The sequence below is a fragment of the Onychostoma macrolepis genome, chromosome 13, assembly GCF_012432095.1.
Source record: "Onychostoma macrolepis isolate SWU-2019 chromosome 13, ASM1243209v1, whole genome shotgun sequence".
Taxonomy (NCBI): domain Eukaryota; kingdom Metazoa; phylum Chordata; class Actinopteri; order Cypriniformes; family Cyprinidae; genus Onychostoma; species Onychostoma macrolepis.
This window is the reverse complement of record NC_081167.1, coordinates 4464802-4484566: the sequence shown is the minus strand read 5'-3', so window position 1 is coordinate 4484566 and position 19765 is coordinate 4464802. Positions and strand designations below refer to the sequence as shown.

General features: G+C 35.5%; 1 protein-coding gene across 1 annotated transcript in view; it reads right to left on the bottom strand.

The window, feature by feature from the left end:
• The window catches only part of LOC131552435 (CUB and sushi domain-containing protein 1-like), a 165714-nt gene that overhangs the window by 66862 nt on the left and 79087 nt on the right, over positions 1 to 19765 (bottom strand). Inside the window, exons 24-27 of the mRNA XM_058796222.1 lie at positions 15375 to 15479; positions 6236 to 6354; positions 6040 to 6109; positions 5807 to 5923 (exon numbers count right to left, since the gene is read on the bottom strand). Of these exons, the coding sequence (XP_058652205.1) occupies positions 5807 to 5923; positions 6040 to 6109; positions 6236 to 6354; positions 15375 to 15479 (411 nt within the window). The remainder of the gene's footprint in view (positions 1 to 5806; positions 5924 to 6039; positions 6110 to 6235; positions 6355 to 15374; positions 15480 to 19765) is intronic.

Genomic DNA, 19765 nt, shown 5'->3' with positions numbered 1-19765 from the left:
GACATGGACTTCACAGATTTGTGGAGTATTAATTATTCAAATGAAAACTGTCATCGTTTACTCACCCTCATGTCATTCCAAATATCTAAGACTTTTGTTCATCTTTGAAATACAAATGAAGATATTTTTAAATGAAATTAAAGATTTCTGTCCCTCCATTGAAAGTCCATTCACCCAAAACCTTGATGCTTTAAAAAGTCATTAAGAAACCTAATCCATATGAATCGAGTGGTTAAATCCAATTCATCTGAACAGACACAATTGCTTTATATAGCATGATGAAAATATTTAATTTAGGCCTTTTCAAACGTGAAAATATATCTTTAGCCAAGAATTCACATAATGTATCTCATAACCTTGTACTTTGGTTACATCTGATCAAATGCACATTTTCATTCTTTTGCTTGGGTTGAACACATAATTTTTTGCTTAGTTGGAACAGCAGCTATGCTAATTTCTCTCTATTACTTTCTCTGTTTCGGCATCTCGTGGCAACTAGGAATTACACAAGCTTCAGTCTGAATCCAACCCTTACAAAGACCTGAGATGACCAAACAACTGAGAAGAGATGATGCCAACCCCCAGAAGACCTCAGATGATTCCCAAATTTTGCTATAAGTTTGATCGCAACATATAATCATTGCTGTCAATAGTGTTCATCGTCTTTTTTAATTACATGACATTAACTAACTGCTTGATTTTTACCGTACATTTCTGCCATTTGGACATCAACTTGAGATAGTCACCACTGATAAGCTATTACTAAATATAATGTAGAAACTTTAATGGTGAAAAGCGCTATACAAATGATATATAACAAATGAAATAAACTTGAATTGAATTTTCAAACGTACATGCTTGATGCACCAGAGACAATGAGGTTGCAGGTCAAGAAAGCACTTTTGAGCTTCAGTTTAAAATTTTTTATGTGCTATATACAGTGGGGGGGAATGCTGATTTTGTATGTTTGCACACTGACAAAGAAATGATCAGTCTATAATTTTAATGGTAGGTTTATTTTAACAGTGAGAGACAAAAAAAAAAAACAGAAAAACGCATTTCAAAAAAGTTATAAATTGATTTGCATTTTAATGAGTCAAATAAGTATTTGACCCCTTCGCAAAACATGACTTAGTACTTGGTGGCAAAACCCCTGTTGTCAATCACGTTTCTTTTTCTTTACAAACATCTCAGGAGGGATTTTGTCCCACTCCTCTTCAAGTCCTCTCCAAGTCATTAAGGTTTCGAGGCTGACGTTTGACAACTTGAACTTTCAGCTCCCTCCACAGACTTTCTATGGGATTAAGGTCTGGAGACTGGCTAGGCCACTCCAGGACCTTAATGTGCTTCTTCTTGAGCCACTCCTTTGTTGCCTTGGCCGTGTGTTTTGGGTCATTATCATGCTGGAATACCTATCCACGACCCATTTTCAATGCCCTGGCCTTGATGGTACATGACCCCGTCCATCGTCCCTTTGATGCGGTGCTGTTGTCCTGTCCCCTTAGCAGAAAAACACCCCAAAGCATAATGTTTCCACCTCCATGTTTGATGATAGGGATGGTGTTCTTGGGGTCATAGGCAGTATTCCTCCTCCTCCAAACACGGTTGAGTTGAGTTGATGCCAAAGAGCTCGATTTTGGTTTCATCTGACCACAACACTTTCACCCAGTTCTCCTCTGAATCGTTCATTGGCAAACTTCAGACGGGCCTGTACATTTGCTTTCTTGAGCAGGGGGATCTTGCGGGCTCTGCAGGATTTCAGTCCTTCAGCTACCAATTGTTTTCTTGGGGACTATGCTCCCAGCTGCCTTGAGATCATTGACAAGATCCTCCCGTGTAGTTCTGGGCTGATTCCTCATCATTCTCATGATCATTAAAACTCTATGAGGTGAGATCTTGCATTTGTGAATAATTGCACCAACTGTTGTCACCTTCTCACCAAGCTGCTTGGCGATGGTCTTGTAGACCATTCCAGCCTTGTGTAGGTCTACAATCTTGTCCCTGACATCCTTGGACAGCTCTTTGGTCTTGGCCATGGTGGAGAGTTTGGAATCTGATTGATTGATTGCTTCTTTGGACAGGTGTCTTTTATACAGGTAACAAGCTGAGATTAGGAGCACTCCCTTTAAGAGAGTGCTCCTAATCTCAGCTCCTTACCTGTATAAAAGACACCTGAGAGCCAGAAATCTTGCTGATTGATAGGGGATCAAATATTTATTTGACTCATTAAAATGCAAATCAATTTATAACTTTTTTTAAATGTGTTTTTTTGGATTTTTTTGCTGTTATTCTGTCTCTCACTGTTAAAATAAATACATTTCCTTGTAAGTGGGCAAACGTACAAAATCAGCAGGGGATCAAACATTTTTTTCCCCCACTGTGTATACATATATCTCTTACAGGTCTGTGAGAGCCAGAAATCTTGCTTGTTTGTAGGTGACCAAATACTTATTTTCCACCATAATTCGCAAATAAATTCTTTAAAAATCCTACAATCTGATTTTCTGGATTTTTTTTTCTCATTTTGTCTCTCATAGTTGAGGTATACCTATGATGAAAAAACTTTTTAAGTGGGAGAACTTGCACAATTGGTGGCTGACTAAATACTTTTTTGCCCCACTGTATATATATGTGTGTGTGTGTGTGTGTGTATTGTGTGTTTATATATGAATAAAAAACTAAATGAAATATGTTGTTCAACATATAAAGGGATCATGTCTCATCAGAAGACTTGGATTAAACCGCACGATTCATATGGATTATATTTACTGTGTCTTTATAAGGACTTTGAACCATTAAAGTTTTAATGGTGAATAGAAATACAGTGGAGGGACAGAAATCTCTCAGATATCATTGAAAATACCTTCAGTTCTGTTTTGAAGATGAACTCAAGGCTTATGGATGTGAAAAGACATAAGAGGGAAAATTTAATGACATTTTTAATATATTAATTCTACAGCTTACTTAAACTTACTTATAAATTATGTTAATACTAAAGTAACAAGACACCATTTTGCAGTAACTACATCCATACACAGCATACACAGACATAGATGGTTGCAAACCTAGGGTGCAAAATGATGGGGGCAGCAAGAAATTTTTTGATCTATTGTGCCACTAACCTCTCGCATTACTGACAGTGCTTATGTGCTATGCTATGTGCAGAGTGCCGGGAATGAATTTTGCGTACCGGCAGTTCTCATAAACTCTGCTCCGACTCAGCTCGAGAGAGAGAGCACATTCACTCTCTTTGACATACTTTGAGTCTCTGTTCCCTCTCTGTTTTTTTCTAAAAACATATGCTTTGATTGAGTTAGTTAATTTGGTAAGTCTCTGTCAAGACTAAAATAATTCATTTGACAGTACTGACAATTTAGAATATTTTTTAATTAGATTTTTTTTATGGCCTGCACATGATACTTCCTGATGTATCACGATACATATGGTATTGTGATGCTTGCATGATGATACATATTGCATAATGAGGTAGCCAACAAAACCCAGGCATATAGCCACCCTACACCACTGGTTCCCAACCTGGGGTCCACACCAGGGTCAAATATGGATCTTTTTCACTTTATTAAAAAAATAAAAAAATGCTCAGGAGGTAATCAGGAAGTAATTTGAGCAGGCTGCTTGTTAAATTTGTTATTTTATTTATTTTTTAATATCTATGAAGTTGTTTATAATATTAATTAAAAGCTTTTTTTTTTCATCTTCAGTAAATTGGAGTCCAAGTGTTGCCAGCATTTCAGTGTTTTGTGTGGTGGGCGGAAGAGGTTTTGTTTATTTCTGGTTCCGTAGCTGTCACTTAAATTCATCAACGTGTAGCTCCAAGCCAGCAAGAAATAGCACAGGAAAGATGCCAGTGCAATTTTTTTACAATTACACACCATTAACTTCACCTCATCTTCAACAATTATTCATTCTTTGTCTCCAACCACAAGATTTGAACTTAACATTCATTACATAAAAGAATATATTTGGATGATACGACAACAAAAGAATCAAACAAGTCAGTCGCTTTCACTGAAAGCATGCGTCGCTCTGAGACGCCTTGGGCAGCTCTTTTAAAGATTAGCTTTATTGTCATTCTGATGCGGTGCTATCCTCTAACTGCACTTAACTCTACCTATTCAGACTGTCCTAAAAGCTATAATCAGCACCAGCAAAGCCATCTGTGTGTCTTATTCAAATGATTGTAGCCTGTTAACAGTGAAAGCTAATGCATTTTTGCTACACAGTGCAAGCATGATGGTTCTTGCTCTTGCTTGTGCAGCGGCTGCTTGATAAGGCAGAAAATTGCTTTTGGATATCTCAATGTTACATTGTTTTCTTCCAAGTTAGAGGGGGTTGGAGAAGAAATAGTTGCGCTCCAGGATAAGTATGAATGGCTTTTTTAAATGACATGCAATTACCTTGTTAACATCTGGAATGGTTCTTTTGTTCTCAACTCATCTGAACTGTGAGGCGGGAGAAAGCAAATGGGCTACGACTAAATGACTTCAGAGAATTGCATCGACTGCTCAAACAACATCTTAAAAGTTGAGATAAATTAAACTAAATAACGCCCTTGTATCAAGTGGCAGAACATCAAATGGTAAGGAAGTATCATTTTATGTCTGATGGTATTCAGATTGATGCTGTCCGTTTCTGGGTATCTATCTGGGTAAATACCTAATGCATGAGTTTACACATGCAACAAATTCAACGGATATCATTCATGGAACACAAGTTAATTTCTATGTTTAACGTTGCAAAACCATTTTGACGCACTGAGTTGAATGCAAATTTGAACACTAATAAAATAAATGTGTTCTGAGTTTGAACAAAAGCACATAAATATAGACATTTTGACTATTATTTTATGACAAAACAAGTACAAATGTTGTGTAGGGTCCGAGTAATTACACGAATAAGCTAGTTAGCTAAAATTTGGTTCTCTTGCTGGTGGAAAAACATCCCAATTTTGCAGCTGAAAAATTGAAGTCAACATGAAATGCTGTACCCTCCAGAGAATAAGTGGTTTGGAGAATGGATGAAAGGACATTTTTAAGCCATTTTACCTACCATTACTACTGTAAAGTGATGTATTTCTACAGGATTTGGTAGGATTTGATTTTTTCATCAAAAAAAAAGAAAAAAAAAAAAAGAAAAAGTCTAACATACTAGAATGGGTTGTATTGAGAATGAGAGCGAGAAGTCTGTGACATAATCCAAAAATTAAACTTGCATCAGAGGTAGAGGCATTTTTTATGTTTATGTTAATTTAATGTTTATTATTTGTTTACAATAAGACCAGGAAAATCCATTAAATTCTGTCATCATTTACTCATCCTAAAAGTTGTTCCAAACCTCTATGAATTTCTTTCTTCTGTTGAACACAAAATAACATATTTTGAAGAATGTCGGAAGCTTAACATTTGCTGGTAGCCATTGACTTCCATAGTATGGAAAGAAAGAATTTAAAAAAAAATCAACGTCTACTAGCAACTGTTTGGTTACAAAAATTCTTCAAAGTATCTTCTTTTGTGTTTATACTTCATACAGGTTTGGAACAACATGAAGGTGAGTCAGTTTTTTTGGATGAACTATCCCTTGAAGAAAATAAGCATGGTCAATTTTAAATTCATGTTTACTTTTAAGTCAGTACATTCACTACTTTAAGTTAGTTCTCCCTCAACACTTGTCATAGTTACCAGCACACTGCAATGTACAAAATGAAGGGGAAAGACTCCTTAAGAGAAAGCATTTGAAGCTGTAATCTCCAGACAGCTGATTCAGTATTAGCTCTCAGCGCACCCACCGTATCCAACAGGAAGCACGATTCTCCAGGTGCAATCCAAGTTTCCAGGGTAGTTCCCAGGGAAACCCGGGCTCAGGACCACATTGCTCATATCGCACAGGGTCCCGCCGCACTTGGCTGAAGAAACATAAGGAGACATAAAAGAAAATGCCCAGGGTGTTTGAATATTTAAAACTATGAAAAAGCCATATGGTTAAAAAAATCCGCCATCTGATTATTATGGAAAAACACACCGATACAGAGTGGAGGGGGGTAGTTCCAGCGACGCACAGTTCCCGGCATACACGTTATGTGAGAATGTCCCTGGAAAACAAGAGATCACATGATACAGCAGCTTCTCCGTCTTGTTATTTTTTGCACTTTTCTACCCGTGTGCAGGTGCAGCATGTTGTATTTGTGTGTGAGGGCTGCAGATAATCAGCAACTCACCTGAAGCACGTACCCCGGCTCACAGCTGAATGACACAACCTCGTTCACCATGTACCTGTCACCATTCTTGATGCCATTGGCCGGGATCACAGGCTCCGGGCAGGTCGTCAGTCCCACAGCTAAATGGGTTAGAGAAGGCATTAAGACATGTTCTTAATATAGATTCAGCATGTTACACCACAGCTCTCATAAAGGGGTAAAATTATAGTGTCAGGTACTCCTAATCATCTGAACGCATGTGCTCATTGTAATTTTATGCTGTCTTTTATCCACTTGATTTCAGCAAGTAAATTCAGGACCGTGATGGACTGTGCGAGGCTGTTGCCATGGCGACGGCTGTGATGTGGTTCATGAGACTGTGCTTTCTGCATTCCTCTTCTTGAGATATGCCACACGACGGGTGGCATGACGCTTTTGTGACAGTGGTGTGTGCTTTTTTCCGTGTTTTTGCAAAAATCACTCATAAAGTATAATGCGGATATACATATACAAACAAAAGATGACAAGAGACTATTGCTTTTGTGACCTATGATAGTCACTACAACTCAACCAATAATACATTAAGGGAAAAACACAGTTAGATCCGAAGAGAATCATACTGCATTGACCACTGAGAGAGAGAGAGAGAGAGAGAGAGAGATGTCATTTGGACAAATAAACAAACAAACAAACAAACAACCAAAAAAACAAAAATATTGTTAACATTTCTCAAATTATATTTATGGTTTGGCTCAAACTGTAAAATTTGATTGTATATGGCAAAACTTTACAATAAGCTTCCAACTATATTTAACCCTGCTGTTCGGTCATTTTAGACCAGAAAACTTTTTTTTTTTCTGAATTTTTAAAAATCGCTACTTCATCGGAGCGATACGAAACTTGGTGACTTTTATGGCAGTCGCTATGTGACCACAAAAAAAATAAATAAATAAAATCGTGGACTTGATTCAAAAAAGCTAAATGGCCGTAAAAAAAAAAAATAAAGATTCACACTTGTGTTGTTCGCGGTCAAAAATGAAGCACACAAAATACGAAAATACAGATAATTTGTTGTGTGTACAATCTACAAATCATTCACGATGCAGAAAAAGAGTGCACCGCAATAAAGGGGTGACACTCCAAAAATATCAAGAGTGCAAGATAGACACTTCCCCCACAGACACATATACTGTATATGAACTAGTGTGACTGCAACACAAAGCATGTTTTTCCAAATGCATGAAATAAAATCAATAATTCAGCCAAAAATGCAGTCAAAATACAGACACCAAGGAAGGGGTTACACACTAAAACATCAAGAGTACAAAACAGACACACACTCAAACACACACTCAACTTACACACTCACAGACACACACACACAACACACTATTATACACACACAGATGAACTGGTGCGGCTGTAACAATATGGCAAAATTGAGCCAGAAGACTAAAATAAGAGGTTGAAATCAGATTGATTAATCTCTAATAAAACATTCCTATTCATTTTTTGTTACATTTTTGTTGAATTTTGATGTTATGTGTAACAAAATGCCTTTCTCTGTGTTCAGGTTTGACTGTAGTAAAGTGAATGCAAAAACTAACATTTCAAACCAAAATTAAAAAAATAAAAAAATAAATAATAATTCTAAACCTTTACAAAAAGTTCTTTGAAAATGTCTAAATATATATCCAGAGCCACAACTTAATAAAACTAAGTATTTATGCCTAAAAACCACTAGAGAGTTTATAAGCCTTTTATTTAGAGCTATGAAGGAATCCAGTGGCTAAATCATGGAATTGCAGATGTTTTTCTTTTTTACTCCGACCAGGTGGCACTAATCTGACTTCAAAAATGGGATTTTAAAGGCATTGTCTCTATTTTAACATGAAATACTGCCATAATTGAAAAGTAATATCAAAATCTTAGAAAACATTTTTTTTTTTTTTGTATTATTTTCAATGGGAAAACATTGATCATAATTATTGCATAAATATGAATTAGTACCATGAAACTCTCTCAAAATACAAAATAAAAAATATTACGGAACAAAAATATATTACATTAATTTTACTGACAATGAAAAAAGTTACATTTCGGGTGTTCGGTCAGTTTTGAGTGTGACCCCCAAATGAACAATACCAGAGGGTTAATGCATTAAGTGACATTAACTAACAATGAGCAATACATTTGTTACAGTATTTATGAATCTATTAATAGCTCAGGTCCATTAATAACATTTTTGCTTCATTTTAATAATGTATTAGTAAATGTAGGAATCGACATCAACTAAGTTTAATAAATGATTTAGAAGTATTTTTCACAGTAGTAAATTAATTTACTTAACTTATGTTAACAAATGTAACCTATTGTAAAGTGTTACCAAGATTACTTATTATAAAGACCAAATACCTATTAATATATTTTATTTAAACAAACCAAAACCAAAATACTGCTTAATGTAAAAATAATATTATTTTTCCTTGACATCAGCATAAACAAAAGATAGGTCAGCTATAATACAAAAGTAAACTTTTCACATTTTGTTAATCAATGTTTAATTTAGTTTACTTACTATAAATTAACAAAACTTTGAAAGACCTTAATCTTTATATGTTTATTGTGAAAAAAAAAACAAAAACAAAAAAAACATCATATTTTCACCAGAAAAATAAATAAACCCATGTAATTTTTCCAGTTAGTATATGTTCTGCTCATTAACATTCTGGTGACAAGTGAAAATACTATATAAACAAACAAAAAAAATATTATTTATTTAATTATTTGTTTCTTTGTGGTGAGAGTTATTTGCTTTTAGACAAAATTAACAAAACAGGTTTAAACTGGAAACCATGATTTTCTGATTGGATCGATATATAAATGCATTTTAAATAACACAGTCGCTTCACTGTTTTCATGTTAACGCTGAAGCAGAATTTCTCACGTGTTTTACTGTAGGGTCTCTCGGAGGATGTACTATGAAACTGGGAAGGCAAAATGCTTATGTTCTGAGAGCTGAGCCAAAGTTGACAGCTCAAAGCTAATGGCGATGCTGCAAAATGAAACAGTTTGCCAAGAACCTCTCTTTCTCACCCCATTTCATCTTTATTCATTGCCCTCCAGTAAGTCAGAGTCAACATGATTCTCAAATTTTCAACAAAGCTAATGTTGCAACATATATTAGCGTCTTAGCGTCCCTCTTAGCGTCTTAGAGTTTTTTTTTTTTTTTTTAGTCCAGTCCATTTCAGTAAGCAAAGTTCCACTTCTACTTGATGTTTCTGGGTTAAAGTCATAAGGAACAACATCTATCTTACACAAACAACAAAAAAAAAAAAATAGTTTATATTATTTACATATTATGGGTTTTGTTCATTTTTTTCTGGTGTTTTTCTTTTTCCTTTGTTTTGTACATTAAAAAACTGCAAACGATGCTTATTTTAAAAAGACATTGAGATAAAAAATGAAGAACAATTTTGAAATTGTCTTCATTTATAGGAAGCAAACTTAAAAAATAAATAAATAAATAAACACAATCTTTAGTAAAAATTACGGTAAAACTTTATTTTAAGGTCTCTTAACTAGTTTCCTTTTTCTACATGACCATATTCTACATCCCTAATCCTACCCAATACCTAAACTTAACTACCTTACTAACTATTAATAAGCAGCAAATTAGGAATTTATTGAGGAAAAAGTTATAGTTAATAGTTAATAAGTGTTCCCTATTCTAAAGTGTTACCAAAATTACACTTTGATATTATAGATAAGCTTTTGTTTGTGGTGATATTTAGATTATTAACCAAAACCATAAGAAAAAATGCATTTGGCTAGTACATTTTTTTTTCCTCAATCTAATTGATTTATTATGTAGTAAAATCAAGTCATGCCTCAGTAAATGTTTTATTTATTTACTTATTTACTTACATACATAACCCTGACAATAATACAGTCAAACCAAAAATTATTCAGACACCAGATATAAATTTTGATATATATATATATATATATATAATTTTTTTTTTTTTACTAGTGGGTGCAGGGCACTATAGTTCATTTATTCAAGTAAGGATAGCAAAATAAAGTGAACTGTGACATATTACACCCAACAATTCTTCATACAGTGGACTACCAGTAAAATTGATAAAAATTTGGGACCAAAAATTATTCAGGCACTTTGACCTTACTATGTTTTGCTTAAGTGTTTTTTTTTTTTTTTCTTCTTTTCTTTAATTGCTAATGAGACCTTTTTACACGACAGACTGAACAAAATTAAGCATTGCTTGGTAACTGGTTAACCTAAATTGGTATTATCTAATTATGTACTCAAATTTAACAGCTGAATAAATTGTGGTTGATTGTAACCCATTACATACCTTTCTATCAAAGTAATCGTATTACCATTTTCTAAACTTTAGCAAATAAACTGTGATAATGTAAGAAATATTGCAGGTGGCTGAATAAATTTTGGTTTGAATATATATACAATAATACAACGAGAAGCTTTTTTTTTTTTTTTTTGGCTACTAACTGTTGTTTGGCTTTTATTATAGTACCTTAATTTAACTTAATTTATTTACTAAAATTCAGTTCACTCACAGTTCATAATTTTTAAGTAATTCCAGTCACAGTATTGTATGGTCCAATTTTCAATACTAATAAACCAATATCTATGACTTTTGCCTCAATAAACTCTTAATGTGCTGCTTATTAATACATAGTAAGGTAGATGTTAAGTTTAGGTATTGAGTAGAATTAGGGATGTAGAATATGATCATGCAGAATATGTGTTTTATAAGTACCAATAAACAGCCCGTATGTTAATAATTGGCATGCTAAAAATAAGCAACTAGTTAATAGTGAGAATTGGTCCCTATACTAAGTATAACCGTAATTTCAGTCATATTCTTGACAATGTCTCAGTGGTTGAGTTGTTAACAAACTGGTTTCAAACATGAAATTCCCTGATATTCTCAAATATAATCACCTTCACAGAGTCACGAGACAATTATATCTCAATGGAGGCCCTGCTTCTTCTCACTTGACTTTCACCTGCTGTTACACCAACATACACATTTCACAACATGCTTTCAGAGAACATTATGACCTTGAGGGATAAAAAGATGATTTTACATCTGCTGGTGTCGCTGTTGGACAGTGTTACTTAAAACGACTCATTTACACATTGTTTGATGCATATTTCTTTTGCCTCATTTCTGTACAGTTATTTTCTCATCCGTTTTTTGGAAGATGCGCTTGACAGCTTTTCCTCCGCAGAGAAAATGCCCCTGATTAATCCGCTGGAACACATACAGTAAAAAAGACAGAGCACAAGAAGGGAAAGAGCGATAAAGAAAAAGAAGAGGGGAGCTTATCTAAACTCAGCCCAGGGTCAAAATGCCCCAAACTCACAGAACTCCACATCGCACTTATCTGTGTTTACTAAGCAGAGAGATGCAGATAAGTGATTCACGAGGCTGCTTCCGCTGTATCAGAGCAGTTACAGTGCTTAATGCTGTTTTTGATGGAGTTTAATTAGTTTGGCTTTGCAAAGTCAACATACTGTTACTTAAACCTTTTATGGGACCAAAATGTTCAAATGTAACTTCTAGTGCTTTCAGATGATAAAATTTTCCATCTATCTATCTACGTGACTTGTTACATGCAACATTACTGCAGGCAGTGCTCCCTCACCAACCCTTTCACAGATGAGAGTAAGAAAAATGGATAAATTGGGCTGTCCCACTGAGAACACTGCCCTCGCAAACGGACAAATGGGACAGAAAGTGAATTGGTATGGTGGTTTATATGAGGCTTGGTCTGAGCACACTAAAGGTCACAGTCTGAAAGGCTTGCAAATACACACACACACAAGCTCAAACTTAATGATGGTAGAGAAATACTGGCACTACTGGAACTCAGGGTTAATTCAGATCAAGTCTGAAGGGACATTCACATTGAGAAATCTCATTGGCTTTTTAAAATTTTATTGATTGATTGATTCCCTCCCAGCAAATGATCAGTGCAAAATGTTGAGTGCTAACCTCAGGTTATCAAACTAAATATTAAAGGTGTGTCTTTTCTTTTCTTTTTTGACCCTTGATTTACAGTTTTTCTCAGTTGCTTTGGTGCATTTCTCAAATCGTCCTTAATATTTGCATTATGTGCATTTCTCAAAACAGTTTGTACAAACAGCACCACAGAATAGACTACCTGCAAAAGCCTGTAACTTACTCAAAATCTTTAGCTCATCTCTCAAAAGTAAGTATTTATGTCAATGAACATATCTGTGCAATCAGAATGAAAAGTCCTTGTGTCATTGTTCACAAACAAGATCAAAAGTCATGTTGTCAATATAACATTATAAGTAATACTAACAGCACTCTGTTGTCAAGTCAAGTCAAGTCACCTTTATTTATATAGCGCTTTTAACAATACAGATTGTGTCAAAGCACTTAACAGTATCAAATTAGAGGATAGAGTGTCAGTAATGTATAATGATAAGATTAAACACTCAATTTTCAATTTTCAGTTAAAGGCATTTCATTATTGAATTCAGAGATGTCATTGTCTAGCTCAGTTTAGTTTAAATATTATCTGTGAAATCAAATCGGCGATAATCGCTAGAAATTAAGTGTTGTAAACTATGGCAACAGTTTGGATGACAGTTACTGTACTGAAATGCAGAAGGCTGCACTTCTTATGTATGCCATATATCCATTTCAAAAGTACAAATTTACACATTACTGTTTGTGGGATATTGATTGAAAGAGACTGTTCCGAAATGTTTGAATTATTGAGGATATGGTCGATCTCCCAATATTTAGCTGCATCCTTCAGCCATTGTAAGGCCATGATTGACAAACATGGTCCACAATAGTGGCCCTTATTTCATCTGATATGCACCTATGTCCTTGGCCTCTTCTGCCTCTTCCTCTGTTTTGCCTCTGCCCTTCCACCAAGCATCGTTACTCCTCTTCTTCCTCTCGGCTGTTGACCCTGATCGTTTCCTGGATATTCATCCATTGTCAGAATTTGTAACTCTTGTGTTGTCCTCTGTCTATATATGCTTTCCAATTGAAGGTTCATGAAATGCACCTTTGAGCTATTTCAGAGAACTGGTTTATAATTGGTTGATCTATATTCTCTTCATTAGTGAAAGTCAACTTTCACCTGCACAATTCATGGAAAATTTACAAAAAGTCTAATAGAAATGTGTAGAAAATATGCTTGACAGTTTATGACAACTAGATCAACCATTTTGCATCTAATGACTTACACGATGAACTAATGACTAGATGTTTTGAAGGTTAAGGCTATTGCACAGAGAACTATATAATACATTTTGTGCAACATGTTATTAACAACTGATTCACGAGTTTGCCTGCCCATTCAGCCCTGCCAGGTAATGGTAAAACAAACTTGGCTTGCTGTCCGTGAAGGAGGCTCGAAACCCGAGGCTCGGCTTGAGCTCCGAGTAAGAAACCCCCCTTATGATGATACAGTGTGGATGAAAGAGAAGGTATTTAAAGGAGGAGAAGGGGTGGTGGAGGGATGCCGGAAGAATAGTCGCTTGGACGGAACAATGACTGCTGCTTATATACGGTCGTAACGATGATTGACAGGACTGGATGATTAGGCTCCTCCCGAACCTGCGTTGTGAACTTCATTAATGTAGGAAACCGCAGACAAATGTACATAATCAGTTGCATGATTGTACCAAAGCAATCGCAACCTGTTCAGAAGAATGAGAAACTGCTTTTATGATGTGCACAAGTGACTATGATGTGGAGGTTGAACAAGTACAGTAGTTTTGAAAATTTAATTTCTGATCTGAGAAATGCACCAAAGCGACTGAGAAAAACTGTAATACTGTTAATTAATTCATATAAATAAATAAATAAATAAATATTAAATCAACAGATCATGTCAAAATAATGATCATTTAGTACGTTTTTTTTTTTGGATACAGTCAAGAATATCAAGACCACTGAGGCGGGACAGGCCAAAATTACCAACATAATACACATACAATTATTCTTAAATAAATTAATGAATTAATAATAATAATAGTGCTTAAATGATTTAGAAATGGTAACGGACACCAAAGTGTGCCTTACTGATAGAAAGTGGTACATAATGAACTAATCCTGTGGTCACTCTGCTACACCTGTGTGAACTTGAAGGGAACTGACTTCATACATCCATTAAAAATCACTGGCAGCTGGTTAAAAGTCATTGCAAGAATGGCTCAGAAAAGTGAAACATAAATAATATGCTTTCGTTTGTGAGTGTTCAAATAGTAAATATACAAACTAACAGATGCATAATAGATGAGCTTTTTCAGTTATATTTTGGTTCTGAATTTTAAATTGTAAACATAATTATTCATAGCTGTCCATACAAAAGTAATAACCATCATCTGCAAAATCCATTTAATACTTTAGTGTATTATCTGAGAACGGAAAAGGGTCTAAGTTGTCATTTTATTGACATTTAAAACCCTCACTCCTGCTGTTTGGTAAAATATTGAAATAAAAACTTTAATCATGTCAGAAGATTTAGTATTTGCACATTTGCCAACTAGATTTTGATAATAATTTGAATTAGACTTTATTTTTCTCTTTTCTGTTTTCACTTTAATTTTAAAGTACAGCAAAAACAGCAATTTTGTTGTGCGTTTTTGTCATGTTTATTAGTCATTAGTGTTTTTTTTTTTTCTCCTTATCTGACACATTCATTTCAGTTCATGTTCAGTCTCTTTGCTACCTAGTAGATGTAGATGACACTGAACAAAAAATGTACGTTTGAAAATATACTTAGAACTTTTTTTTATTTTTTTTTAGATTTTTATGAACCATGTAAGGCTGAACTGGATCCCCATTGTTTTCCAATTTTCTTCGTGCTGGTATCACCAAACACAGACGCCGCGGCCGAGCAAATAATGAGAGCTGGGGTGCGCTGTCTTCTGCCTTTACCTGGCAGCAGAGCGGCGAAAAGAGAAAAAAAATACAGCTCAGTGTGTGTGCCGTGTGTGTTCGTGTCCCCACCGTGTGTGTGTTTGCCGGTCAAATGTAGCGGCGAGTCTTGCTCTGGACTGTTACCAAGGGCAGAGAGTTCAGGATAATGAAAGCACCATAGTGACATGTTCTATACTTACTTTTGTACTCAAGGTGAAATCCAGCCGCGACGACACTGATATCTGTATGGAAGTGCAGGTAAAGCTGGTTGGAGGTGCTGTTCAACAAGGCTGGAGCTGTTGTACCTGGAAGATAACACCAGAAAGGGGCATGAGCAGGAAAAGGGCTGGAGTTATCACACACACGAACAGTGTGTTCTCATTCCAGCGCACACACACACACACACACTCACACAGTAGCTAAATGATGAGTGTGTGCACACATGCAGGAACAAAAGGGCAAAGGGAGGTAAGCAGTTGTTAATCACGGCGGGCATATCGCTCCCGTGAAAGACTCGCCCGTTTTGGACATCAGCCAAATGAAACGGAGTCAAGTAAAAAGGGACAGCAAAAAGGAAATGTTTGACAGGCGCTAGTCATTGAAGTGTGTCGCTATCCTTCTGAGCTCTCAGGGGGGAACTTTCATCACAGCTCAGAGGGAAGAGTCACTTATCATCAGACTAAAAAGCAAAACAGCTACTGCCACTCTGGATTCAAAGTAGAGGATTTTCCTTCTGCTTATACATATATGGACAGAACTAATAAAGAGTGTGACATCTTTAATACGTGGAGAAAATGCAATGAGTACTATATAACATCCTTAAAGTCAACATGAAACAGTGCTGCAGCGCAGCTTCCATAATGCGACATAATGAAACGGGAGAAAAAAACTGTTGGTCAGGACTTGATTTTATCCTTGGAATTGGTTGGATTGTGAAAAATGGGCATTATGTATTAGAATAGAGTCAGGCAAGAGGAGGGGCAGATCAAGGAGTGAATTGATAAATTGTTCACTGTAAAAAAAATAAAATAAATAAAAAAAGCAAAAAAAGCTGTGGTTCGGTAAAAATACATCCAAAACTCAAAACACATTTTGTTATGTTTATGTTCCTGTTGAGTTTCCTGTTTTTCCTTTTGTGGTCATGTTCCTTTTCTTGTTAAGTTAATTGATTATTCCTTGCACCTAATTCCTAGTTCCTAATTATCCTGTGTATAATAGTTCCTGTTTGCTCTGTGTTCCTTTGTCAGATCTACTTCGTTGTTTACGTGTGTTTGCGCTTTTATGTTGGATCATTCCCCTGTGTTTTCATCATTAAAGACAGTTTAAGAGTATTTGTGCCTCCCTCGTGCTTCCAGCAAGACACACCGTGACACATTTATAGAACAAGCTATACATTTTTATAGTTTTATACAGTTAATATTACAATCATTTCACATTAAGACCAGAAACGTGAAATTTTGATTTCATGTTGGCTATAATATATAACATATTTTCTAAAATGTCATATTTTTTTACTCTTAGCCTATACTTTTTTGACATTTATCATTTTGGAAAATGTTTCTTTGCACCAAAATAGTTGTAATTAACTATTTTCTATCTCGACATCTCGAGAATTCAACAGGCTGTATCATTAAGACATTCCTGCCAAGTTGCTGAACACTGAACAAGCACTGATAAGTAAATGTGGGCGGATATGTGTTAAAGAAATGGTCTGGGTTCAATACAAGTTGTGCTCCACTGACATGTGGCCTGATATCAATTACCACACAAATAATACTGAGTTGTTCCTCAATTTAAAATAAATAAAATCACATTAAAAATACAGTGCAAGTTTATGCTGCAAAGCACTGCACCAGGTTAAATTTTGAAATACATACAGTCTGGAAAGAATTGCAACAAGGCTGGCAGTGTGATGGATATTGAGCAGTTCTTGTGTTTAGTGTTGTTTGATAAATGGCATGCAGTACAAACATCTGGATGGTACTGGTTAAGTAGGTTAAGCTATTTGTCAGAGACTATATTTGCATTTTAATTCAGACTATCTGCCATTTTTTCCACACTGATTGATCTGAACAGACAATGTGGATATAGAATTAATGTTTGTGACGAATTCATTTCAAAATAGAACAGGCCTTCAGGCTAAAAAACAAACAAAACAAACAAAAAAAATGTTGGCAGCACTTTACAATAAGGTCCCATTAACACATTAACTGGCAATGCGCAATACATTTGTTACATTATTTAATAATAATAATCTTTGTTAATGTTAATTAATAAAATACAAATACAAAAGTATTTTTCATTGCTAGTTCATGTTAATTAATGTATTTAACTAATGGTAACAGATGAAACCTTATTGCAAAGTGTTACTGTCTCACTTAGGGCAACATTACACGCTGTATGCGTAAACCAATACATTTGAAGAATGTGATTTATAATGTTAAAAAATTTAAAAAAAAAAACTGGACATCTGTATCTCACAACACTGCGGTAATACATGAAGTTGAGCTCTAGCACAAAATGAACATTTCTGCAATGCATCAGAATCCAACATCTCGGGTTCCTGCAGGCTTCCCAGCTTCTTTTCTCCTTTGAGCTTATTTGCTTTTACCCATATTCTTTTTATCTCCCTGTGGGAATGAAGGTACAATTCAAATACTGTGTAAAAGTAAATAAGGTTGGTGTAAACAAGATTGTAAAAAGAATCAACAAATACTGTTTATAGTATTCAGTGCCTTAGTACGCCGCCGCATAGCGACTCGGGATGAATGCTTAAATACACCCACATAGCCATGGCATGCGCTTAGAGAACTGTTTAGTTTGAGAAGAAAGATTTCTTTCAAACTCACATCTGTAGCGTTTATTCATAAATGGCTTGTTTATATCTTTACACAAATGCCCAAAATGGTGTCATGCAGTTGCCAGGAAATGGTTCCCTCGCATCTTTTGCATTTAAAACATCCTGCCGTTCTGACTGCTAATACTCCAGTCGATCCCAGTCCAAGTACATTAGACTGATGACCGAAGCCTGAAAAATGCTCCTTTGCGCTTGAATGATTTGACTAATAATTTTTGGATGAAGTTTGACAGCTCCACAGAGCTCATCCAGTGTCCAGATATTCAGCAGTCTATCATCTCTATTAGGGACAAGGCAATCTAGAGAGGATCTTAAAATGCTCAGACGAGACTCGGATGAGCTTAAATGGTCTTTGCCAGACATAATATGTTACACTTACAGTACTGAATCACATTGGATGCCAAATAGGACAAGGAGTGATGCATCCTCACAGATTAGGGGGATTTGAGAAGAAGGATTCTTTGTGAAATACATGCCCACGATTGGATTGAACCACTACAGACCGATATTCCTTCTAAGCTGAGCACTGATGTTGCTCCCGCACAGATGGGAAAAAAAAATTGCAAGCAGAAGGCAGACTCAAAAATGTGTGGGGTAAAAGCGAGATGAACAGGCAGCGTTTGAACTGGAGTCCAACCACATGTCCATTCATTTTCAATATGCAACTGAAGCTGTGGGAGATATGCTTGGGATAATATAAAATAATTATCAACTATACAATCATATTGACTATACAATCATATTACATATAGAAATCATTATGTCTGATTTTATACACACACACACACACACACACACACACACACTAACAGTCAAATGTTTGGATTAAATTCATATTTTTTAATGTTTTTGAAATCTCTTAATCTCGTATGCTCTTATTTGTCTCTTATGCTCACCAAGGCTACATTTATTTGATCAAAAATACAGAAAGCAGCAATATTGTGCAACATTATTACAAATTAAAATAACTACTTTGTCATTTTAATATACAGTCTCAGTCATACATGTATATGATTGTATATAAGATAAGTATATGATTCTGCTAAAGAGGCCGAAAGGGGCTGGGAATATTGCTGAACACTTGGAGATGCACCATCATTTTTGTGAAATAAAAAAAAACTCTTTTGGGGAAATAGTGATTATAGTCTGATCTCGAGCATTTTTCATCTTCAGAATCATAACGTGCAGTCAGAATAGGTAAATAATGACAGTTATATCTTTTAAAGACACACAAAAAATGCATGCAGTTGTAATTAAATTGGTATTTGTTGAGCCGCAATTAATCCCGAATGATGTAAAGTGTGGGGAGACAGAAACACAAAACATATCTGACAGTTTAATTACGGGTATTATCCTAATGGATTTGTGACTAGAGGAAGAATGAAACGACCGATTGTGATGGGCGAGTGTGCGGGGGATATAAAAGGCGAACACGCAGGCGACAGGAGAGCGAAGAGTGCATTTTAATGGGCAGCCAAACACCATGCCTAATGAAACTGGCTCCTGATTCCCTGCCATGTCTTACCAATGCTCACAAATGACTCCGGGCTTCTATAATTTGGACCATTGAGATCTAAATGAGGGGAAATTACCGTTTTATCATCAAATTCAATCATAGACTGGCGTCAGGTGTCTCGGGAGACCGGGTGAAGATGGTTTAGCATTTAAAGAGCTTCTTGGCTTTTGAGAATATGGCTTGGGGAAGGTGAGGAGTGCTAGACAGTGTGAAGTGCC